General features: G+C 34.3%; 1 protein-coding gene across 4 annotated transcripts in view; it reads right to left on the bottom strand.

Annotated features, from left to right (window-relative positions):
- Positions 1–9103: 9103 nt before the first annotated feature.
- Positions 9104–27353, bottom strand: part of LOC114467258 (TOX high mobility group box family member 2-like) — a 262292-nt gene continuing 244042 nt past the window's right edge. For all 4 annotated transcript variants that reach the window (XM_028453431.1, XM_028453430.1, XM_028453428.1 and 1 more), the window contains 5 exons: positions 22654–22884; positions 15122–15202; positions 12897–13295; positions 11940–12079; positions 9104–9634 (listed from right to left, as the gene is read on the bottom strand). In XM_028453431.1, coding sequence (XP_028309232.1) covers positions 9592–9634; positions 11940–12079; positions 12897–13295; positions 15122–15202; positions 22654–22884 — 894 coding nt within the window. In that variant the 3' untranslated portion in view covers positions 9104–9591. The remainder of the gene's footprint in view (positions 9635–11939; positions 12080–12896; positions 13296–15121; positions 15203–22653; positions 22885–27353) is intronic.

The raw sequence follows: 27353 nt of genomic DNA, 5'->3' as shown, positions 1-27353 counted from the left end.
TGCCTTACTTTTATTTTGGGGGTGATTTTAAGTTTTTTTGTCATTGTTGTGGCCTTACCTGCTTCTTAGCCCTGTTTACGTATGTCATTAGCAGTAGTTTTTAGGGTCTAATGATGGTCCTAACTCAATTTTTTTTTTTTTTTTGAAATTTAAAAAAATTATGCCTTGTTATAGCCTTACTTTTTATTTGGGTGATTTAGTTTTTTGTCATTTTTTGTGCCTTACTACTTTCTTAGCGCTGTTTAAGTATGTGCATTATATTTGCAGTAGTTTTTAGGGTCTAATGATGGTCCTAACTCAATTTTTTTTTTTTTTTTAATTTTTCAAAAAAAATGCCTTGTTTATAGCCTTACTTTTTATTTTGGGTGATTTTAGTTTTTTGTCATTTTTTGTGCCTTACTGCTTTTTTAGACCTGTTTAAATATGTGCATTATATTTGCAGTAGTTTTTAGGGTCTAATGATGGTCCTAACTCAATTTTTTTTTTTTTTTTTGAAATTTAAAAAAAATATGCCTTGTTATAGCTTTACTTTTTATTTTGGGTGATTTTAGTTTTTTGTCATTTTTTGTGCCTTACTGCTTTCTTAGCCCTGTTTACGTATGTGCATTATATTTGCAGTAGTTTTTAGGGTCTAATGATGGTCCTAACTCAATTTTTTTTTTTTTTGAAATTTAAAAAAATTATGCCTTGTTATAGCCTTACTTTTTTATTTTGGGTGATTTTAGTTTTTCGTCATTTTTTGTGCCTTACTACTTTCTTAGCGCTGTTTAAGTATGTGCATTATATTTGCAGTAGTTTTTAGGGTCTAATGATGGTCCTAACTCAATTTTTTATTTTTTTTTGAATTTTTCAAAAAAAATGCCTTGGGTGATTTTAGTTTTTTGTCATTTTTTGTGCCTTACTGCTTTTTTAGACCTGTTTAAATATGTGCATTATATTTGCAGTAGTTTTTAGGGTCTAATGATGGTCCTAACTCAATTTTTTTTTTTTTTTTTGAAATTTAAAAAAAATATGCCTTGTTATAGCTTTACTTTTTTATTTTGGGTGATTTTAGTTTTTTGTCTTTTTTTGTGCCTTACTGCTTTCTTAGCCCTGTTTAAGTATGTGCATTATATTTGCAGTAGTTTTTAGGGTCTAATGATGGTCCTAACTCAATTTTTTTTTTTTTTTAAATTTTCAAAAAAAATGCCTTGTTATAGCTTTACTTTTTATTTTGGGTGATTTTAGTTTTTTGTCATTCTTTGTGCCTTACTACTTTCTTAGCGCTGTTTAAGTATGTGCATTATATTTGCAGTAGTTTTTAGGGTCTAATGATGGTCCTAACTCAATTTTTTTTTTTTTTTGAATTTTTCAAAAAAAATGCCTTGTTTATAGCCTTACTTTTTATTTTGGGTGATTTTAGTTTTTTGTCATTTTTTGTGCCTTACTGCTTTTTTAGACCTGTTTAAATATGTGCATTATATTTGCAGTAGTTTTTAGGGTCTAATGATGGTCCTAACTCAATTTTTTTTTTTTTTTTGAAATTTAAAAAAAATATGCCTTGTTATAGCTTTACTTTTTTATGTTGGGTGATTTTAGTTTTTTGTCTTTTTTTGAGCCTTACTGCTTTCTTAGCCCTGTTTAAGTATGTGCATTATATTTGCAGTAGTTTTTAGGGTCTAATGATGGTCCTAACTCAATTTTTTTTTTTTTTTAAATTTTCAAAAAAAATGCCTTGTTATAGCCTTACTTTTTTTTTCGGATGATTTTAGTTTTTTGTCATTTTTTGTGCCTTACTGCTTTCTTAGCCCTGTTTACGTATGTGCATTATATTTGCAGTAGTTTTTAGGGTCTAATGATGGTCCTAACTCAATTTTTATTTTTATTTTTAATTTAAAAAAAAAATGCTTTGTTATAGCCATACTTTTTTTTTGGGTGATTTAAGTTTTTTGTCATTTTTTGTGCCTTACTGCTTTCTTAGCCCTGTTTACGTATGTGCATTATATTTGCAGTAGTTTTTAGGGTCTAATGATGGTCCTAACTCAATTTTTTTTTTTTTTTAATTTTCAAAAAAAATGCCTTGTTATAGCCTTACTTTTTATTTTGGCTGATTTTAGTTTTTTGTCATTTTTTGTGCCTTACTGCTTTCTTAGCCCTGTTTACGTATGTGCATTATATTAGCAGTAGTTTTTAGGGTCTAATGATGGTCCTAACTCAATTTTTTTTTTTGAAATTTACAAAAAAAAATGCCTTGCTATAGCCTTACTTTTTATTTTGGGTGATTTTAGTTTTTTGTCATTTTTTGTGCCTTACTGCTTTCTTAGCCCTGTTTAAATATGTGCATTATATTTGCAGTAGTTTTTAGGGTCTAATGATGGTCCTAACTCAATTTTTTATTTTTTTTTGAATTTTTCAAAAAAAATGCCTTGTTTATAGCCTTACTTTTTATTTTGGGTGATTTTAGTTTTTTGTCATTTTTTGTGCCTTACTGCTTTTTTAGACCTGTTTAAATATGTGCATTATATTTGCAGTAGTTGTCCGGGTCTAATGATGGTCCTAACTCAATTTTTTTTTTTTTTTTAAATTTAATAAAAATATGCCATGCTATAGCCTTACTTTTTATTTTGGGTGATTTTAGTTTTTTGTCATTTTTTGTGCCTTACTGCTTTCTTAGCCCTGTTTACGTATGTGCATTATATTTGCAGTAGTTTTTAGGGTCTAATGATGGTCCTAACTCAATTTTTTTTTTTTTTTTTAATTTTCAAAAAAAATGCCTTGCTATAACCTTACTTTTTATTTTGGGTGATTTTAGTTTTTCGTCATTTTTTGTGCCTTACTGCTTTCTTAGCGCTGTTTAAGTATGTGCATTATATTTGCAGTAGTTTTTAGGGTCTAATGATGGTCCTAACTCAATTTTTTTTTTTTTTTGAAATTTAAAAAAAATATGCCTTGTTATAGCCTTACTTTTTTTATTTTGGGTGATTTTAGTTTTTTGTAATTTTTTGTGCCTTACTGCTTTCTTAGACCTGTTTAAGTATGTGCATTATATTTGCAGTAGTTTTTAGGGTCTAATGATGGTCCTAACTCAATTTTTTTTTTTTTTGAATTTTTCAAAAAAAAATGCCTTGTTATAGCCTTACTTTTTATTTTGGGTGATTTTAGTTTTTCGTCATTTTTTGTGCCTTACTACTTTCTTAGCGCTGTTTAAATATGTGCATTATATTTGCAGTAGTTTTTAGGGTCTAATGATGGTCCTAACTCAATTTTTTTTTTTTTTTTTGAAATTTAAAAAAAATATGCCTTGTTATAGCTTTACTTTTTTATTTTGGGTGATTTTAGTTTTTTGTCTTTTTTTGTGCCTTACTGCTTTCTTAGCCCTGTTTAAGTATGTGCATTATATTTGCTGTAGTTTTTAAGGTCTAATGATGATCTTAACTCTGATCACCTTGTGGCTGTACCAGCCTGTCATTGCCAGATCCCGTTTAACCTTAGCAGCTGTGCAGGTCTGGGTATGGTTAATAGTTGAATGGGTGACCACTGACAATTCATTGAGCCACAGTGGGGGAAAGTTGTTCTCTTGGTATGTTTTGTGCCTTAATGTCTTCTAAGCCCATTTTAAGTATGTGCTTTATATTTGCAGTAGTTTTTATAAGGCATATTTTTGAAAAATATGCCTTACTTCCAATTTTGGGTGACTTTTGATTCTTGTCATTTTTTGTGCATTATTGTCTTCTTAGCCCATTTTAAGTATGTGCCATATATTTGTCGTAGTTTTTAGGGTGTAATGATGGTCTTAACTCAATTTTTTTTTTTTTTTAATTTTTTACCAATATGCCTCACTATAGCCTTACTTCCAATTTTAGGTGATTTTAAAATATTTGTCATTTTTTATGCCTTATTGTCTTCTTAGCCCAATTTAACTATGTGCAATATATTTGTAGTAGTTTTTAGGGTCTAATGATGGTCTTAACTCAATTTTTTTTTTTTTGAAATATTTGAAAAATATGCCTTACTGTAGCCTTACTTCCGCTTTTTGGTGATGTTTGATTTTTGTCATTTTTTGTGCCTTATTGTCTTCTTAGCCCATTTTAAGTTTGTGCAATATATTTGTAGTTGTTTTTAGCGTGTAATCATGCTCTTAACTCAATTTTTTTTTTTTTTTGTTTTTTTAAATTTTTGAAAATTTCGCCTTACTATATATAGCCCTACTTCCGATTTTTGGTGATTTTTTTTCGTCATTTTTTGTGACTTAATATCTTCTTAGCCCATGTTAAGTATGTGCAATATATATGTAGTAGTTTTTAGGGTGTAATCATGCTCTTAACTCAATTTTTTTTTTTATTTGAAATTTATGAAAAATATGCCTTACTTCCGATTATGGGTGATTTTTTTTTTTTTCGTCATTTTTTGTGACTTAATATCTTCTTAGCCCATTTTAAGTGTGTGCAATATATTTGTAGTAGTTTTTAGGGTGCAATCATGCTCTTAACTCAATTTTTTTTTTTTTTGAAATTTTTGAAAAATATGCCTTACTGTAGCCTTACTTCCGCTTTTTGGTGATGTTTGATTTTTGTCATTTTTTGTGCCTTATTGTCTTCTTAGCCCATTTTAAGTATGTGCCATATATTTGTAGTAGTTTTTAGGGTGTAATGATGCTCTTAACTCAAAATTTATTTTTTTGAAATTTTTTAAAAATATGCCTCACTATAGCCTTACTTTCAATTTTGGGTGATTTTTGATTTTTGTCATTTTTTGTAACTTAATGTCTTCTTAGCCCAATTTAAGTATGTGCAATATATTTGTAGTAGTTTTTAGGGTCTAATGATGGTCTTAACTCAATTTTTTTTTTTTAAATTTTTGAAAAATATGCCTTACTATAGCCTTACTTCCGATTTTTGGTGATTTTTTTTTTTTCGTCATTTTTTGTGACTTAATATCTTCTTAGCCCATTTTAAGTGTGTGCAATATATTTGTAGTAGTTTTTAGGGTGTAATGATGCTCTTAACTCAAAAATTATTTTTTTGAAACTTTTTTAAAAATATGCCTTACTTCCAATTTTGGGTGATTTTTGATTTTTGTAATTTTTTTGTACCTTAATGTCTTCTTACCCAATTTAAGTATGTGCAATATATTTGTAGTAGTTTTTAGGGTCTAATGATGCTCTTAACTCAATTTTTTTTGAATTTTTTTAAAAATATGCTTCACTTCCAATTTTGGGTGATTTTTGATTTTTGTCACTTTTTGTGCCTTAATGTCTTTTTAGCCCATTTTAAGTATATGCTTTTCATTTGCAGTAGTTTTTAGGGTCTACTGATGGTCTTAACTCTTTTTTTTTTTTTTTTTTTGAAATTTTTGAAAAATGTCTTACTATAGCCTTTTTTCCGATTTTGGGTGATTTATGATTTTTGTAATTCCTTGTGCCTTAATGTCATCTTAGCCCAATTTAAGTATGTGATTTATATTTGTAGTAGTTTTTAGGGTCTAATGATGGTCTTAACTCAATTTTTTTTTTTTTTTGAAATTTTTTTGAAAATATGCCTCACTATAGCCTTACTTCCAATTTTGGGTGATTTATGATTTTTGTAATTCCTTGTGCCTTAATGTCATCTTAGCCCAATTTAAGTATGTGATTTATATTTGCAGTAGTTTTTACGGTGTAATGATGGTCTTAACTCAATTTTTTTTTTTTTTTTTTTAATTTTTGAAAAATATGCCTTTTTTTCTGATATGGGGTGTTTTCTTCTCATTTCCCACTTTTTCATTTTTCATGCCTTGTTGCATTTTCATCCTAGTAATATGCACATCATAATTAGACTAGTTTTTAGGGTCTTGTGATAACTTTATTCATTTTACAATCTTACAGCTGCTCAAAAAACAATAAAAATAAATGTAGTTTTTTAATATCAGGTAACCAATACTTCCAGCAGATGGCGACAGATAAGCATTAATGAGAGGCGCGCACACACACAATACCAATAATTTCCCATCCATTTATATATCCATCCATCCTTTTATTTATTCATCCAGTAGTAATTTGCAACACTATAGCCCATATAGTAAAAAAAACAAAACAATAATTTCCCCACTCATTTATCCATCCATCTATCCATTCATTCATATCAATTTATAAATCTACCAATCCATCCATATCCATTTATATATATCCATCCATTCATTTTTCCATCATCATGTCCATTTATATATTCATCCATCCATCCATAACCATTTATATTTATCAATCCATTCATTTATCCATCATCTTATCCATTTATATTTTCATCCATCCATTCATTTATCCATCCATCCATCATCTTATAACACGACAGATTATATAGTAAAAATAATAAATTCCCCATCCATCTATCCATCCATCCATCCATCCATCCATCCTTCCATCCATCCATCCATCCATCGTGGGACACCTTCTACCTTTTGTGAGTACCATGTTTGAGCTCTAGGGGTCACTGTGCTCTCATAAAGAGAAATAGAGGGTTGGGGGGATGATAAATGCTTGCTTTAATTCAATGGTGAAATTCATAACTAAAACGCAGCTCTTTTTCTCTCATGCCCCTGTTTGAAAGCCAGTATGTGGCTGCTGCATAAATCCAGTTTTATTATCACACATTCAGCCAAAAAAGAATGTTAACCCGATAGCGACACAACATTGATCTGGTCTCACTATGGAAAAAGGACTAAAAAGACATACGTGGTTAAAAGGTGTAAGTTTGTTAAGTGAAGGTGCATTTAAAATAGGAGACTGATCAAATGAACCCAACATAATAAACCGATCATATGACAGCAGTTCTGCAACAATCAAATCAAACAATATTAAACCTCTGAAACATAAAGGCATGAAAATACATAATTGTGAAAAAGTATAGCACAGTACAACAGGCTTTCCACTTTAAACGTTTTATTACAGACAAAAGAAAACAAAAGAAGTATTTGTGACACAAAAAGAATTTAAAGCGGTACATCAGTGAAGCACCGGCGATTACTGAAAAAATAGTTGTTATTCTTATATTAAGCAATTCAAATAATAATAGTAATAATAATAATAATAATCCAAAATGTTTACTTTTTACTTCATATCATTCATAAATAGATGTGAAACCTGCAACCAAGTTAAATAAAATGATCATATTGGGAAAAAAAAACATGTTTATTTAACAAAACAAAATGGGTTCTTTTGTCACTGGCTTTACAAATTTAAGAAGTACTTTTGGCAGGTTTGTACACAAACTTAAAATATCTACTCCATGACCCTCAGTCAGAAATACAAATCCTGCTACAGTGAAAAAACGAAAATGCCTTTAAGAATAATTTTTCTTTACAAAAAGAAAAAAGAGAAAAATGAGCTCAACACAATTCTAAAACACCTAATAAAACTAGTCAAAAACTTTAAAACCCACTTTTATGTTTTTTTTTTTTTTTTTTTTCATTTAGTAACATTTCACATTTAGCAACTTTTTTTATTCACCTGTACAAGTGGTGTTGGGGCTAAAGAAGGGGCTGGTGGGTGGGGATGGGATGGGGGTCAGGTGGTGGAGGGAAGGGAAGAAGGGGGCGGTCCTTACTGACCAGAAGTGGGTGGAGCTAAAGGAGAAATTCTGAACTTTGACCTCTTCGTCCTGAGGCCGTGTGAGGAGAGCGACACTATCGGCGCTCGCCTGCTGAGGAGGAAATGAAGCTTTTTTTTTTTTCAGTCTTTTCAATTTCCTCATTTCAAAGAGGTTGGAGACTAGTGAACACAGCTTTAAACATGTACTTTAGTGTGTGCCTTCAGTCTGCACTAAAATCACGTAATCAAACAGAAAATGGTTGGGAATAAAAGTACTGCAGCTAAATACACACGTAAGAGGAATCCATTTTGGTGATATTTACAATCACTCTGTGATAAATTAAGGAGACAATGAAGACCTTTTACTAAGGGCGAGGAGGATTTTTAAATGACGTGTTTACGTTGTACATTTTAGGACATCCTCAGGTCTCAGAGTGAGGTTTCATGTGTCAGGAAAACCTCTGTCATTTGTCACACCAAATGGACTCATGACTCAGCAAAAACTCTTTCAAATCTAACAGCAGGGTTGGGGTCAATTGCATTTTTCAGTTACAATTACCCATGTTTAATTACGATGACAGTTACCTGCATTTTTTTCCAATTACAAATAAATTCCAGTTATTTTTTATCCTCAGAAAACCAATTACAATTATATTCTCAATTATTAAAGCACAATTACAATTAATCGCAATTACTGAGCCTGAAATAAATAACCTAATAAAAGTTCACCTTCCTCTTGTGTTAGCATCTCTTATGATGACTGGTTCTAAATCAGCTGTAAAATACACTAAAAACAAATATCTACCATCTAATTTATTTCCTATCTTTTGGTTACCTTGTTATGCTTCCTAATCAATGAAAATATTGGTATTAATATTTTTGGTGTGGGAGTCTTGAGCCTTTTTTGTGTCAGTATACCTCTCAATTAATTTTTTTAAATTAGTAAAATGTGGGAAAGCTTGATATAAAATATATTTTAATAATTGTTAACCACATATGTCTAAAACTGTACACAGAACTGTAACATGTGTACATGTTACACAAATGTTACACAAATTATAATTGACAATTTAGAATTTTCATGGCAATTACAATTACAAAGTCAATCATCTAAACTTTTGAAAAGAAAAGAAAAGAATTAGAATTGTAATTAATTATCAATTACATGATTACAATTATAATTGACCCCGACCCTGTCTAACCGCCTCACTTATTAAAACAAGCGCAGTCAGGCTTCAAAATAAAAGCCGTCAGATTCAACGGCCTCAGGCCATAAAACACAATCTGGCGTTTTATTTTGAAAGAACCAAAAGTACACATGACTAAGTAAGTTGAAAAGCCGTTCTTCCCTTTTATTTTTCTTAAAAGTTACAACATATCAACGTATTGTTTGATTAATAAATACATAGGTAAATGTAACGTTAATATAGCTTAACCTTTATGAATAAATAAATGAAATAACAGCAATTTACTCTCGGTTTTCCTGATACCTGACGCCTCACTCTGAGATCTGAGGATGTCCTAAAACGTACACCGTGCATGTTACTTATCTTTGCCTCATTCAGGCTGTTTCAAGTTCTGTTGAAGAGGGGTGGGGGGTTGGGGGGGGACTATAGTCTAGCTTTCCTGCATTAGAAATTCAACCCGAGATCGCTTTGCTTTGAGTATGCTTAGAGCACTTGATCTGCCATGGCAAACACAGAGTAATGGAGAGAAATCATCCAAAAAATGTATCAAATCAAAATTAGAAGACGTTTTTAAAGTCTTCATTTCAATATGTTGGCATGAGTTTGAAGCTCACTGCTCTCTTAAAGAGTGGGAAGTCCATGAATAATAAAAAAAAACAAAAACAAAAAGGCAAGAGAAGTGCCTCGGGCTTGTGGCCGAAACTAAGTGCTGGCAAATAGGTGACGTTACTGTAGCAGTCTTTGGGATTTTCAAAATCCATCAGAAAAAAAGAAAAGAAAAAAGGAAACGGTGTCGAAGCGAACACGTGGATGATGTCATGTCAAAAAACTCCCTGGAGTCTGACATTTGGAGATCTTCCATCTTCAAGTGAGGTAGAGAGGCTTGTCCCGTGCTCCCATGCCACTGCTGAGAAAGAACAACAACAAAAAAAAATACAGCATCAGCGTGTGTGTTTGGGTGTATGTGGCTGACATGTGCGTTACAATCATCAATACAGACAATCTCCTGTTTGTACAGACTGGATCTGAAAGAAAAAACAAAAAGCTGTCTGCTAAAAATGGACATCAATAGAAACAAAATTAATAAATCTCTAAAGCTTTGAAATGTCAAATACATCATCTGTTCCTCATGTTATTCTCTCTGACAAACTGGAAATATCTCACTACTCAGAACTCAAAGGATCTGACGAGGGTCAAACGTTCAAGCAAAGACTCTAGAATCTACTTTAAAGGACCTTAAACTTGATTTGACCCAGGCGTTTGACACGCACAAGAATCCGCACAAAGTTTATGAGATATTAGTAGTAACGCCGTCTCTCAGGTGAGTGCCAAAAAAAAAAAGATTTAATAAAGCAACGTGTGCTGAAAGAAACACAGAGGAGCTAAATTAGACTTTTCACAGTTTTCACAGCTTTTGGACTGTTCCTCTGCAGCTCTGCACATTTTAATGTCAAAATAATGCTTTGTTTAGTAATAATTAATTTATAATTTATATTCTTTAAGTCTAACTTGTGTGTGAAACTAAGTAACTCATTTAGAAAATAAACAACTGCCAACCACCATGTATCCATCCATTCATCTATTTATCCATCCAGTGATTTATAACACTATAGCCGATATAGCAAAAAACCCAAATAATTTCCCCATTTATCCATCCATCCATCCATCCATCCATCCATCCATCCATCCATCCATCCATCCATCCATCCATCCAGTGATTTATAACACCATAGCCTTTTCTTTTCATTTTTTTTTTTTTTACAGATGCTCCAGAATATTTTAAATGAAAAGAAGAAACACTAAAACAGAAAAAAAGAAAAGACTGTTAGGGGTTAAATACAAGTGCACTCCTCCGGAAAAAATAATTAAAATGTACAAATATACAAATATAATACAGATAAATACGAGTATAGTACAGTGAGCCATCTACCAACAACTTTCACCACAAATTGCAGTATATATATATATATATATATATAACAAAAATAGTTGTAATTTTCCCAAAATAAAATACTTTTCAAAATAAAGGTGCCAAATGACAAAAAACATGAATAATTGACCACAGTCCGCTATCAAGAAACTCATGACTCATGGTGTATAGATTCTGGAAACCCTGTTTTAAGGAAGCTTTTACACCAGGATCATCGACGTGACTCGGTTTGATTGTAAAATATTAGTTCCTTTATCTAGCCGAGTTTGTTTGAACCCAAGTGTGACGTCCAGGACCCACAGGTTCAGGATCTGTTTGATTTTGGCAGGATTGCACTTTACATAGGGTGACCATATTTTCACTTACAAAAAAAAGCACACTTAGCCCAACCTCATCATACTCAATGTACTCAAAGTTTTCTTGAATCTTCCTTGTAACAGCAAAATGTAATATAGGAGATAAATAAGTCGTTATTTTCGATACGGTATTAAAAACATAAAAATTCATGTACACACGTAAAGACTAGCTACTGAAAAGCAGAACAACTTTTATTCATCCATAAATTAAACTTATTTTACCTCTAACTTCCTACATTCCAAGATTCTCCCAGTGACTCCTTCATTCTTAAATCCCTCTCTGAATCTCCATGGAAGTATTATCATTCAGTCTTTCTGATAATTTAAAGAAAAATTAAATCCACCAATATTTGGTCTCTTTCAATCCATCTTATTCTTTAGTGTCTCTTCTCTCTTCTGCGTGTCTGACGATTTAGCAAAAGAATGCAGCATCTTTTTTGATTCTGTCACTTGTGAGTAAAATCCCCATAATGACATGATATCGGCTGTAAAGAGCAACTCATTAGCTTTCACAAACTGGTGGAGTTTCTCATATAGATATAGATAGAGCAAATATTAGGGGAATTACGGTCTTTTAAATGAACATGTTCCCAAGATGCTTTCAGGGGCCTGGGAAACCTGGACGGTTTCATGAGTTTTCAAAATCCGGCGAAACGGTCTGGACAAAACGTGAAATGAGGACATGTCCGGGTAAATCTGGACGTATGGTCACCCTATTTTACAGGAAGTGAGGTCCTTTATATGCAGGTCTAGTGTAGTCCCATTGCCCTGATAAGCACCTGAATGCATCCCTTCACCATTTAAGCAAACAAGTCTCACAAATAAATCAAGAGCTTCATTTTCAAGTGGACCAGTGTTCACTTCTACCTTGGTCTGATTAAAGTGAAACAGGTGTAAAAGAGCTAAAACTGAGGCTCTGAACTCACCCGCAATGGTTTGGTCCACAATCCCTGTTGCAGTACTCGCCGTCCCACTCAGAGTTCTGGCCGTGCACTGGGTTGGGGGCCCCTGGAGACTGTGAGTTCCCAACGCTGTTCTGGTAATCAGCCTGAATATGGGAGAATCCCTGCATGAGGAGAGAAGATTGGTGAAAGTCAGAGGTGTAAAGAGTACTGATATATTCTACTCAAGTAGAAGTACTGTTACTTGATTGCAATTGTACTCAAGTACAAGTAAGTCCTACATAAAATACTGAAGTACAAGTAAAAAGTAGCTCAATCAAACAGTACTCAAAGTAAAAGTTACTAGTTATTTTCACCCCCCACGTTTATTTTTGGTAATACATCTTGCCACAGTTCCCTTGCGTACAGTAAACATCTCATATATACACTTTAAAAGGAAGAGACAATTGTCAAAATGTACAATTCTTTTAAGAAAAAAAAAAAAACCCAATGAATTCAATTAAAATTAAAAAAATAATTCTCAGGCTCTAAGTATAGCTACATTTATGAACTCGAAAACACTGCCTTGCCAAATGTGCCATGTGGGTAACAACATAATAGTTAGTAACCCCAACTTGAACTCAAGAAAGGGGCTGCGCATTGATCAGAAATGGCACGACTGAAAAAATATGGATTAAGTGGTACCATGAAACGGAAATTAAAAAAAATTAAAAAAAATCACAAAATATAATAATTTACTCAGTAACTTTGGTTGTAGAAATGAAACTAATTACTAATTTACTTCTTTTAAAAAATACTTAAGTACAAGTAAAATTAATGATTTAGAAATATACTCAGAAAAGTACAAGTGCTCATAAAAGCAACTCCATTACAGTAACATGAGTCGTTGTAATTTACTACTGATTCACAACCTGTCTGAGGCCTTTTCACCTCACCAAATGTACCATTTTATAGATGATTGTACAGTAATGTAAGACCAACCTGTTGGGTGAGAGGTGGGGAGTGCAGGGGTGCCTGTAGCCCCATTTGGTGTGAGATGATTGGTTGTGACTGCTGCATGCGGATTGGCTGGTTGAGCAGGGAGCTCTGGTGCAGGGAGAGCTGGGCGTGGGGGTGCAGAGGTGGGCTGATCTGGAAAGGTGCTGGGGGAGAGGCACTCATGCTGGGTGGGAGCATCTGGGACTGGCTGAGGGTGGAGGCCAGAGTGTGGCGAGGTGGGCCGCCGTAGCCCTGGAGGTCTGACAGAGGGAAGGAGCCAGGGGGGCCCAGGTAAGGTGAGGAGGGCTGAGGGGGCACGCTGTACAGGGGCTGCTTTGGGGGCAGCATGTGGGAGGGTTGGCTGGTCTGCTGGGCACTTTTTGGTTCGGGGTCATTGTATGTCTGTGGGTTGAAAGGAAAAAAACAGGGCAATATTAATTAGAAACTCTTTACTCTTCTACGGTGTACATTATAGGACATCCTCAGGTCTCAATGTGAGGAATCAGGAAAACCTGTCATTTATCAGACCAAATGGACTCATGACTCAGCAAAACCTCTGTCAGATAAAAAGGCCTCTCTTGTCAAACCAAATGCGTCAATTGACACGACCTCAGGCTTCAAAATAAAAGTAATCAGACTCAACGGCCTCAGGTCGTAAAACACAACATGGTGTTTTATTTTGAAGGGACTGGAAACAGCATGCTGCCCCCTCAACCCAGATTAGATGGATGGATTTAAAATGCAATTCCCAATTTAAACTCCGAGTATTGATTTAGCTCATCCTTTGAATGACAAACAATATCAATAATCATACATTTATAAGGACTTTTTTTTTTTACCTGCAGCGATACATTTGCATTATTCTGGTTAAATTTACTTTTATCTAATCAGGCCGGGGCTTGACTGAATTCTCTATCATGACTCTCTTACTGTTTAAAATCACGCAACAGCCTAATCGGATTGAAAATATATACATTCTATGTAATATAGCATTTCTATAGTTACTTTATCCTGTACAGGGGGTCTGCTAGGGTCTGTCTGAACTCACACTGGAGAAGAGTGGGATTACAATGAGAACAAGTCTATATCAGGGTATTCTGGAGATTGAGCCTGGGAATCAAACCCAGATTGGAGCCTCATTGGCTGCTTTCGGACACATTATTTTAGATATTCTTGAATACATGGTGATGTTTAAGAAGGACGGAAAAAGGGAAACACCAATCGTGGACACAATCACCTGAGGTTGACCTTTTCTGAGTCAGGACAGTGTCATTCTGAGAGAGTACGGCACAACCTTAGAAACCCCCTCCTCTACAGTTCTGTGATGAGCTGTCAGATTGCTCATCTCCAGTCATCAGTGTTGATTAGAAAGTAATGGAGCCCATTTGTATGAATAGAGCTGGAAGCCGAGGTAATGATCAATAGACACCTTGACAGATAGATGAGAAAAGGACATACACACACACACAAAACACACACACACGCACGCACACACGCACACATATATGCAGGCAGAGAAATGAGGCTGTTTACCTGCAGAACAAATGGAATGACAAAAAGAATCTTCTCTGCACTACATTGTGTGCTGTTAATATAAGACGGCACTAAACAATGCGATCTGCAGCCCTCCTTGTTGCTTTCTTTATTCCCTGCTTTGTGTACACACCACACCACACCATCATTCAGAGTGCAAAAAGGGGATGTCATAGATCTGAATTAGCAGGAAAGTGTCAGAGACGGAAAGAGAAGCAGAGCCAATGATTGCCCTGTCTTGATTTTGATTAACTTCCTGTTTCAGATGATGGAGGGAATCGATGACCTAATGCGTGACACATGAAAGATAGTCATACATCTCGTCCTCTTTTCTGAAGACGAATATAATCTATCATAGATTTACATCTGATACCACCTAGTGCATGAGTGCGAGCAGGAGAGCAATTATAGCGTGTACTTGAACCCTACTTCTGAGGTGGCCATATGTGAGCTCTGACTGGCTGTCTGACCCCCTCCCCCAACCCCTTCCATCACCATACCGACTACGTACAAATCCCAACCCCCCCAATCTACTCTACAGCCTATGGAAATCAGCTATTGTTCCAAATATGGCCACATGCACCCATCAGCTCCAGCACTTCATCCAAAAGGAAGCCCCTCCCAGCCCATTAGCGGGGATTTTCCATCCAATCCATCACCAGTCTAAGTCAGGCCCTCTGTGTCATAAGTGTTACCTTGGAAACCAGACTGGCTCGGTACGCGGCCAACGCTTTCAGGTACTCCTTCTTAGCCGCCTCGGTTTTCCTCTTGTAGCCCTGTGAGAACAGACAAATCAAAACAAGAGACCTAAGGGTGAGAAGAAAGGTTGACAGGCTTGTGAACCAGGATAGTCAATTTGAATTGTAATTGCATAATTAAAAATATCCGTTGCCTTTGTAATTATATTTAAATTGTAATTGAGTTCAGATAATTGACTTTGTAAATGTAATTGACATGGAAATTCTATAACAATTGTCAGTTACAATTTAATTAAACCTGTGTTACAGCTTTATGTCTTACACATACGTAGTTAGCAATTATTCAAATATGTTTCACATCAACTGTTCCCACAACCTGTCACTTCTCTTCAAGATTATTTTAATACTTAAAAAAAAATAAACAAAAATAAATATATAAATATATATATAAATTTATGGGTATACTGAGAGAAAAAAGGCTCAGACGCACACACCAAAAATATTAATACCAATATTTTTCATTGATTAAGAAGCCTAACAAGGTAACAAAGAGATAAAAACAAATTAGATGGTAGATAATGTTTTTTTTGTGTATTTTACAGCTGATTCAAGACCCGTTATCATAAGAGATGCTAACAAAAAGCTACAGTAACACAAGAGGAAGGTTAACTTTTATTTGGTTATTTATTAAAGGCTCAGTAATTGTAATTTAACTTTAGTAATTGAGAACAAAATTGTAATTGACTTTCAGGGTAAAATAATAATTGTAATGTTAATTGTAATCAGAAAAAAATGCAGGTCACTGTAATTGTCAATGAGTTGTAATTGAACATGGATAATTGAAGATGTAATTGTAATTGAATAATAATAATGTGATTGACCCCAACCCTGTTGTGGACACACAGACACACAGCTGTCAGAACACACACACGCAACACTTTTGTTTTCGGACATTGTAGCGCACACACGCACGCGCACACACACACACACACACACACACACACACACACACACACATGTCCCTAATGTTTCCCTTTCCATCAAAGCCAATGGTACAGAACACCTCTATTTCCTCATCGCACCACTAATACTTCCTCATCTCAATGTGTCTCCTTCCATTCTAGCGACACATCATTTCCATTCCAATCCACCATGAGAAATGAACTGGAACTTCTCTTTCTCTCCGTTACTGTCCCTTTTCTCCCTCAACAACAGCACTATCACAACAACGATATTAGTGATAAACCTGAATGGCTGTTGTCATTTAGCACATCACACTCCAATCCTTTTTGTATGAGTTTTGTTTGGAAGTGCCTTCCGTATAGTTAGAATGATTTACAAACCTCGCTATTCGCACAACTGTGTGTTTTATTTTATTTTTTCTCCCCTGAAGTGTTTCATGTAAAGAATGCAGGTTTATGGAAATCAGCCTGTGTGTTTTTATTGTGCAGGTGTGTGTTGATAGGGCACATCTTATATATTGGAGTGTTTGTGTTGGATGAAAATGGAGCCATTACTGTAAGCATTATGAGAACAATCATGTCTATTAGGCAAAGCAGAAAGAACTGGGAAATATTACTTCCTCTAGCAGATAAAAAACAACATTATTTTGTGCACCGTGAGTTTTCAACACTAGTGCATATTCACTGATGCTTTAAAGCAGACATAGGCAACAGGCGGCCCAGGGGCCACAGGCAGACCTCGCTCTAAATTTGAGCTGCCCCTAAAGCGAATGCACAAAATGACTTAAAAAAAAAATACATACAAAATTACAGAAATATACACTAGACAACAGAAATACACAAAATGATGCCAAAAACACACAAAATTTGAGAAAAATTACAAAATGGCAACAAAAACAACAAAATTGAATAAGCAAAAATTGTCTCCAAAATTACAAAATGACAACAAAAAAAAAACACACACATTGACTGATAACACCCAAAACAACAACAAAAAATGAAATGAGAGGAAAATGTGCAAATTGACTTCAAAAACACACAAAGCGAAAGTAAAAACACACAAGACAACAACAGAAAGCGCAAAATGAGAGAAACACACACAAAACGACTACAAAACAATAAATGACACCAAAAAACTCATTGTTCTTCACTAAATCAATGCTCAGAACGGTCATTATTCTAAATACTGACATGAATGTTAATAATGTGGCCCTCAGATCAGAAAAACAGATTTTTGTGGCCCCGCTGTGACAAAGGTTGCTCTCACCTCTGCTTTAAAGCATTGTTTCTCAAATGGGGGCACGCAATACCACTACAGGGGGTACTTGAGATAGAGAGTGGAACATTAACAAATGAAAGCAGGGTTTTATGTTTATTTTATGTTAAAATGAGAATCACAATATTGATTAGAACATGAACTAAAAACATAGGAGTCAGTCTTGGTCCCATACCAGGCGGAAAATTACCAGAAATGATAAAACTATAGAAATAAATCTATTCAGGAGGCACTAAATACTGTTTTATTCTACTTATTTACAAAATGAGATTATTTTTAATGTGAGCTATCACTCATTCATTCCATCAATATGCTCTATAATTGATTTTTCATAGTATTCTGAGCAAAATGTTGAACCACTGCTTTAAATTATCTTTAAAACCCATCTATTATTCTGAAAGATTGTACTGTATAGTAATAAAACTAACCATGTATTGTATTTTGTATATTTCTATTAATTAGTATTAGACTTGTTAAGGGAAGTGGATTTCTGCTCAGACTCTGTGTTTCACTATAGGTATGGATGCTTTAATCACATCTCCCATCTCCAATATAATTAAAAATTCCTGGCCCAAAAGAGATTAGTTAACAGCTGTGGTTTCTCTTGGAGTGAAATACCCATGAAACACAACAGACTGACCTTCCACAATGCTGTCATCATTAGTGCTTCCTTCCTATTACTGCTGAGCTGGAGATGATGTTAAAGAGCAAATAACACAGTAGATGTGTTTCCTGATAGCAAGGATGCCCTTCAGGTTATACACAAGGAGAAGACACTGATGTAGAAGAAGGTCAATGTTTTGCTTTATTTTTATTAGGATTATTATTATTATTATTCTAGCAGAGTGGTTACCAAACAGGGGTACATGGGCACATTGCAGGGCGTACATTGAAATATTTAACAATTCATTTAAAAATAATCAGGAAATGTTCCTAGTTCCTTTTTAGGCTATTTTTTTTGGGACAAATTCACCACAAATTAACAGCACTATTGCTGAATAAAATACTATATTTTCTTGTAATTTATTGAAACAGGATTATTTTATGGTGTAGAGGTTTTATCACACTTCAAACAATATGAGACATTAATTAGCTGCAATTTACAAAGAAGAACGTGTTTACTTACTATTGAAGTAATCACATTAAAGTTGCATGGTATTTAAAACATAAATAAATGTCCCTTTAAAATACACTCATTGTTTTAAATTTGTAGATTAAGCCTTAGGGAACCAATGTTGGAGACAGATTTAGCGTTTTAGCAGAGCGCGCTGTTCCACAAATAAAAATGCATATGAAACTATAGAATATTTGCATTTCCTAAAGAAAATGCAAGTGAGGATGCAGTTGGTGGCCAACACTGCATTAGCATTTGCCTAGCATCAACATTAGCATTAGCATTAATCTAACATTAGCATTAACCTAGCATTATCCTAGAATTAGCATTTGCTACCATTAGCATTAGCCTCGTATTAGCACTAGGAAGCATTAGCATTAACCTAACATAAATCTAGTAATACCATTAGCTAACATTAGCATTTACCTAGTATTGGTATTTGTCTAGCATTAGCATTAGCCTAGCATTAGCCATCTAACAGCTGAGTATTTTTATCAGTTGAATGGTTGAAATCTGTTGAAGAATGGCTGAACAAACAAAATGAATGAATGACATTTTTGAACAAAAAAAAATGTATCAAATGTTTGCTTTTTTTTTCATCAATCACAATCATCAATCACTGTGCTGAATTTTGATATTTTAATTGTCAAAATTGAGAAAAAAACAAATATAGTAGTGAGGAGGCCTCCTGCATCCTCACTAGTTATGGACAGGGTACTTATGATATAAAGAGGGGTACACATGATTTGAAAAATATGCAAAAGCGGAACTACTTGTTTAGCAGGAGTAAATGATTAAAATCATATATTGGGACGATGACACATTTCTGCTTGTCGGTGAATATCACTGACACTGTCCTGACTGTGAAGTTCAGAAAGTCCAAGTTATAATTTATCATTTTGTGACAAATTGAAATGTAACATGGAGGATTTGTTTGTGTGTGTGTTATTAAAAGACTGCTTTCTGTTCCATGGTGTGCACAACCATCATGTAATTCAGTCTGTGTTTACCCAACTCAGAACAGATCAGATGTTTGCTCCTGAAATCTCCCCAGGCATGTTTGTATTTTCCCTTATTGACCATTTCTTGCCTGTAAATTGTCCTACTTTGTTAGTCTCAGACTGTTTTACTGCTATTGTTACACACAACACTCTCTCTCTTTCTAACCCCTCCTCCTCTTTCAGTTTGGTAGAATTAAATTTAGAAAGAAAATAATTTTAATGAGAGCCAGGGGAGTGGGGATAAACGGATGGATTATCTTTAGAAAGAGAAGAGCTATAGCTCATTAAGGTGAGCTGCAGCTCACATCCATGTTCTGTTAATTACACAGTAGATATAATGTCAACTAAAGACTGCTGCAGTGTGCACGCCATCTACTGGTGGGATCACATGTAAACGTATGAGTGCTCAACAATAGGTTTGTGTAGTTGTGATGTGTGAATGTTTAAACATCTGCGTAAAAGTAAATATTTATGGCAGTTTTGATGTGTGGGGTCTCATCTATCATCCATCTCTATCAGGGTATTGTATGAGTGGACTCTGAATTAATCATGTGTAACTACAGTGATGGAGTTTACAGGAGGTCAGTCTGGGATTAAATGAAGTGAATGCATGTATTTACATATAAAAAAAACAACTGACTGCTTGCTGGTTCCCACAGAGAGCACAACAGGTGTGATTATGCAAAGAAGAAGGGCTACTGTTTAAAAGTCCACTAGCTGCCTTATTTTGTATCAACATGGTCATAAATGTACATTTTTTGATTATATTTTAAATTCTACAAGTTAGAGATTAATAGGTGATGCATCGAAAGAGATTTTTCACTGAAACAACACAGCCAAAACAAGATGTTGTGATGACGCGAGCAAACACTGCAGCCAGCATGTGCTTGTCTGGATACGGGCCAACCTGACTGCGGTTTGGACATAGACCCTTTCCAAAAAATTAGAATATCATGGAAAAGTTGTTTAATTTCCATAATTCCATTCAAAATGTAACATTTTCATAGATTATAGATTCAGGGCCCACAATTTAAACAATTTCAAGTATTGATTTATATAATTTGGGCTTCTAGCTCATAAAACCCACAAAAACAGGATTTCAAAAAATTAGAATACTGTGAGGAAATCACCATATAGAGGAGAAGAAGGACTGGACTGTTGGCCAGTGGTCCATGGTCCTCTTTTCTGATGAAAGTAAAGTGTGCCTTTCATTCGGGAATCAAGGTCCAAGAGTTTGGATGAAGACGGGTGAGGAACAGAACACTACACCCTAAATCATGCCTGACTGTGGAAATTTCACACTGGACTTCAAGCAGCTTGGGTTCTGTTCCATGATATTCTAATTTTTTGGAAAGGGCCTGTATATCTGAGCACTAAAGCATCTTCTAAGCAGAGTTTGAGACAAACCAACAATGAAAAGTTCACTCTCTTAGAGTGTGTCAGCTCTAAGAGTGTAACCCCCAATTTCCACTGGATGCGGTTTCGCTGCGTTACGTCTCTGCCGCGCCACCGGAGCTGATTCGTTTACACTTTAGTCTATGTGTTAAAGTCCGCTGCGCTGCGTATCTGCTCCGTCCAAGTTCTGACAGTCCGGAGCCCTCCAGCAGAGATACACAGGACTTCTATTTCTGGTGGACACCGGAGCACGACGCAACAACTCAACACAGAGCAAATACAGTGAAACAGGAAGTAAAGCACATACTAAACATTAAAACATCCAGTTACTTTTCAAAATAAAACACCAGATTATATTTCATCATATTATCTCTTCTCTGTTGGCTGTAGCTAAAAAATGTGGCTAGGACAACAAAAAAAGGTAAACTTTATATTTTAATACCTTACAACATGTGAAACTAAATAAAGTAATATATAAATATATGTCTGAAAAGTGTTAATGTGTTATCCTGTCACCCCTTTATCATTATTTATTTATCTTTATTAATTTATGTTTCCTCTGCTTTCTCTCTCTTTTTATTTTTTTCTAATTATATGTAATTCAATCTATTTCCCTGGTTCTATTAACCACATAAATGCCCGTCTGCATCTGTACTTGTTTGTGAATATTGCTGAACTTTATTAATGTATATGTCATTGTAATTCTCTATTTAAAAAAAAAAAAAAAAGTTTTATAACACTTCATTTAACAGCGTTCTTGCACGATTATGTAAATATAGCGAGAACTCCTTGGTCTGGTGACGTCAACCGGACAGCACCGTGGCGCACTCGGTGGGGATCGCCGGATGGCGGACAGCGGAGCAAATCCGCATTGGAGCCGTGGCGCAGGGGAAACGTATCCAGTGGAAACTCCGGGTAAGAAAAAATTATTATTTTACCTGCACGATTATCGTACCAATCCAAAAATGTCCAAATTGGTTTTTTAATCATGTTTTTTAACCAAAACAAATGCCAATGGACGTAAACTCACGTTCACTAGGTGTCAGTGAACCACATCAGACCTTGTTAAACTGCCTCACTCCTCAATTACTTTTAGCTTGGAAGTTGATGGAACTTTATTTTCATAAAACATACTTTTATAGATCGATGTGGTCACTTAAAAAAAAATAAAATAAAAAACTTAACAGAATCAGAATCTGTTGAAGAAGCAAAAATTAAACATTTTTGGAAAAATGTTATTTGACAGTTAGATAAACATTTTGATAATGGTACTTGAATTACAGTTAGTTACCATTTACTTGTTCTCACAAGTTTAAACAAATTGAAATAAATTGTATTTCATACCATTTTGTACCTGTAAAGGTGAAATTTGCTATTATTGATATTGTGATTTATCGCAATGTATATTGTATTGTTTAGTATAGGCATATATCGTATCATGACAAACAAATGGTGTGGTCAGATTCACTGTGATAAAGCAGAGAAGCTGCTCTTCATTAAATGCACTTTGTGTTTTGATGAGAGAACATAACTAATTTGACTATCTTTATTCTTTATTTAGTTGTATATTATGCATTGTCTGAATGTCAGTGCTAAATACATATATTCCTATTTTTTAATTGACTTATTCTTTTAGGCATTATTTTAATAATGCAATTGCAATGCCTTGATTTTAGTGAGTTTAGTACACATTAATAATAATTTTCATTTTGATGTATCCCAACCCAACATGCTTTCACACACTTTGCTTCTACTTGTGATGACCTGTGTGTATTGTGTACCTGCTTCTGTTCCTCTCCTAGGCTGTCCCACATCGACGCCACAATCTTGGAGACATCCCCGAAGGTGGCGTTGGGGTTCTGGCCCTTAATGGCCGCCTGGGTGTCCCTGAAGAACAGTGCATACGCTGACACAGGCTTCTGTGGCTCATTGGGGTCCTTCTTTTTCTTCTTCTTTTGAGGTTTGGGTTTGGGCTTCATCATTTCCACCGAGGATCGCTTCTCACTGTTTATCTGATCAGATAGAACAAGGAAGGGAGAAGAAGAATGACAAGGAAACTGTGAGAAATGAAGACGTGTTTTACATTCACGCACACAGTAGAAAGCACACACAGCAGCGGTATTCGAGGGCCAAATATGGAGCAGTTCAATCTCAAGCAGGCCACAGATTTTATGTGGGAAAACGAGTCATTTCAACATTATTGTGCCATAGTTTACATTTCTATGTATACATAAAATACAATATATGTAAGAAACTGACAATATCTAAGCAAAAAGTGATAAACATCAGTCCCAACAGGGTCTTGACTTTAAATTTCCTAGATTTTGTGACCAATTTCTATTTAATTAAGGGAAATATTATGTGATAATTTGAAGGTTTTGTAAGAATTTTGAGTTTTTTCAACAGTTTAACATTACAAATTACTGCAATCATGCGATATACAGTAAGTTCCGGGAAAACTGTGAGGCCTGCAAATATTGTTGAATTTCATTAACACAAAGATTCATGTTTTCTCTGTCATTTTTACTTTCTCCTGTGGGCCGAATTAGATGCTTCAAAGGGCCGGATTTGGCTGCCGGGCCGCGAGTTTGACACTTGTAACATACAGCATCTATGCGATTTATGAGGGTATAAAGAAAACTGAATCAAGGTCACATTTTATAAGGCAGTGTTTCTCAAATCGGGGTATGCAATAGTACTACAGGGGGAATGTGAGATAGGGAGAGGGGAAAATTAAAGACTGCGAGCATTAAAAATATGGGAATTTATAATATTTATTTTTGGTTAAAAATTATTATCACACTGAATATTACCAGCAACTCACAAAACGACAACAAATACACACTACATGAGAGAAAAATACACAAAATATCTACAAAATAACAGAGAAAAATACACAACAACATAAAAAAAACAACCAAAAAAATATACATTGCTATAGAATGATTTAAATAATACCAACACATAAAAATGACAAAAAAAACCCCACACAAAATAAGAGAAAACTATACTGAATAATAAAAAGAAAAGACAACTTAGAAATAAAAGGACAAAATATAGAAATAAATCTATTTAGGAGGCACTAAATACTGTTTCATTCCACTTATTTACATCATGAGATTCTTTAAAATGTGTGCTATTATTCATTTATTTAATCATTATGCTCTATAGTTGGTTTTTTCACAGAATTCTGAGCAAAATGTTGTAGTCGGACATATGTGTGTACTTGGGTTCAAAAGTAGGCGTTTGAGAACCACTGTTGAGAAGAAGTAGAGACCTGGGTTTCTTCATCTTATTTTTAAAATAAGTTGCATTCGATGAATTAAGAAAGAACCAAAAGTAATTATTTTTGTCTCTTTCATCCAAATCCAGTAAAAAAAATGGAATTTGTGTTTTGTCGAATCAAAAAGAATTGAAAAACCAGAGTTAATTTGTCATTTTTGTACTGTGAGCGTAAAGCTAGTTTGTCAGCAGTTAACACGCTGCAATTGCTCCACATTTTCAGTAAAGCTTCAACCGCTTCCATCTGTTTGATGTACTTGATCCAATACACATGAATACATTTTCATTTTCCATGCAGGGGCTTTGACTGAGAGTCAAATCCAGGTCACCTGATTCTGGCTGTGATTGTGTATGAAAATTGCCTTCTTTGCTGTGGAGAGAGAATATCAGCCAGGAGAGGAACGAAAATGGAAAATGAGGAGGATGGATTGAGCTGTAGATGGATGGGATAGTTGTGATATTGTTATTAGAATCAGAAGGAAAAAAAAACACTATCTATAGCCCTTATGGGTACATAATGACATGCTTAAATGTGATACAAATGATTCTTGTATCATCATCATCATCAACAAAGAACCTTTGAACCCCATTATCATTATTTCATCCTGTAACATTTTAGAAATTGCACACTATTTAAAATGTTTTCTCAAACAAGGTTGTAATTTTATAACTCCACAGGAGGGAATAAATATCACCAGGAAAAAAAAAAGATGTGTCCCTGTGTGAGCATCAAAAAGTAACTGGAGGACATTAAACACGTCCGTTTCCATCTAATGCATACTTATCACCAGATTAAGCAACAAAGATGTTTTCCTCTTTCACTGTCAATTGGAAAACGGGAAATGACTGCCTTTGCAAAAATTGCATTGTTTCAGCAAAGCATTTGCCAAATAACACACTGTATTCCACACAGCATGAAATTAACTAATCAAAATTCAAGGTCCAGGAGCACATTTGGCAGCTAAAGGAAAACTTCAAAATGGATTTTTGTGCCGTGTGCGAAAATGAATGAATGTTTCCATTCGGGGGTGATGTGAAAATACTGCTTGTCTATTTCACAGCTTACAATATGTGTGTGCGTCTGTGTGTGTATGAGCATTGTTTCATTAAAAAATAATCATTGTTCACTTTTAGGCAATGAGGCAGAAGACAGGCATTTCAAACGACATCTGTTCCACACCAGCCTTTGAAGTGAAAATGAAATAAACTGCAGGTAGAGCTAATGAAATGACAAAATAAAAGAAAAAAGGAGGCTAAATAATTTCCAGGAACATTCACATGCATTCATACGGAGAACAGAGTGATGATGATACACTGGATACACGAGCAACGCTTCACAATCAACCAACTGAGCAACAGATCGTTTTCTGTCACTTCTTTCTTTTTCCTCCATTCATATAAGATTCCCGTTTGTGACCTGAAGTAAATACAGGTGAAAGATCACAGAGGATGAAATGACAACGCTGTCTATTATTCACAAAGAAAGCTGAGAAAAAACAACAACAAACACTTTCCTCTCAGTTGAAACCACATTTCATTACAGACGTACACAAATCATTTCTTAGAAGTGTAACGCAAAAAAAAAAAAATGTTACAGATTATATTAATCAAGTATTGCATCTCTTAAATCAGTGTTTTTCAACCTTGGTGTTGGGACCAATGTGGGATCACCTGGAATTAAAATGAGGATGTCTGAAATGTCTAGTAATTTGTAAAAAAAATAAAAATAAATAAATATATATAGAAATATATATAGAAATGTATACATATGTTTAAAATTGTGCATAATACACACATATATATATATATAAAATAAAATATAATATAAAAACAATAAATTAATTGTATATAAATATAGTATGTAAAATAACTGCTCAAAGTTGTATATATAAAATAAAATATATAAATAAAAATAAATATATATTGTAAATAAATATATGTATTTACAGTGACCCTGAAAACTACAAAAATGTATGTATATATATATATACTTTTTCAAATGAATATCACACACAAAAAATATTAAATAACTGTATTATATTCTTAAACTTTCTCAAATATAAATCTAGTTAAAAAAAAAATTGGAGTATAAAAATATATGGGGTGGCACATCTTATATCAGCTGTCACTTTGTTGATTAATACACTGTATTTATAGCACACTTTACTGACATGATCATAAACCCAAAAAAGGTTGAGAACCTCTGTCTTAAATCCTTGTGGTAAAATACAAATTTCATCCAGTTTTAAAACGAATACCAAAGTCTGTGGCTTGGCTTTGTTATTTAATGTTTTATTCGCTGCTTCTGCCATAAATAACTCTTTTGATCATGCAACAAAAATAAAAATCATTTGAGCAACGCTACAATTGGTAGCCTACGGGTTAAATGGTTAGTACTTCCTGATTGGTTACTAGGCTGGAGACTTGGAGCACAATTTATGCAGAGTTCATTTTCACGCCTATGTGGGTTTCCTCTGAGTTGTCCCACCATCAAAAACATGCACGCTATGGACACGGTCATGGTTGTCTAAATGATGCATCATGCTCAGTCACTGCGGTTATACTGTATATTCTCAAACTAAACACATTTACCTTTACTGGATAGGTATATGCAACACTCCAGGTGAATTACTGCATTAAGAGTGTTGTTTTTTCACTTTGTTTTGATGTGTTTCATCACAGGTGCACAAAACAGTGATAATTATCACAACTACTGTTGTCTTTTGAGGGGAAAAGGGACATTATTTATTCATGGTGCAACATCTTGTGGCTGCAGTGCATTCTGGTCTAATTTCTGACATTATCGGTTCAAACAGCTGGCCCACTTCCTATAATAGAGCTGAAATTATGAAAAATAGAGTGGAGGCCATTATTGCCTGTTTTTAACCTTTTTCTGCATCAACACCAATTGCCACATTTTAACCTATTTCTTGCCATATTTTTGCTCCTTTTAACGTATTTTTGCAATATAAATCCCATTTATGCCAATTCTCCATTCTCCATTTTCAGCACTTATAAACCCTTTCCACCACTTTTCCCACTAATGTCACATATGTTGACCCATTTTTGCCATTTTTAACCTCTTTTCACCATAATTCATGATTGTTTTTGCCAATTTTACCACATTCATGACTTGTCAATTATTTGCCAGTTTAAACTAATTGTTCATACTTTTTTCCTGCCACTTTTAAGCCAATAT

This window comes from Gouania willdenowi, chromosome 7 (assembly GCF_900634775.1).
Source record: "Gouania willdenowi chromosome 7, fGouWil2.1, whole genome shotgun sequence".
In the NCBI taxonomy this organism is placed as follows: domain Eukaryota; kingdom Metazoa; phylum Chordata; class Actinopteri; order Blenniiformes; family Gobiesocidae; genus Gouania; species Gouania willdenowi.
This window is presented reverse-complemented; position numbering and strand designations above follow the sequence as displayed.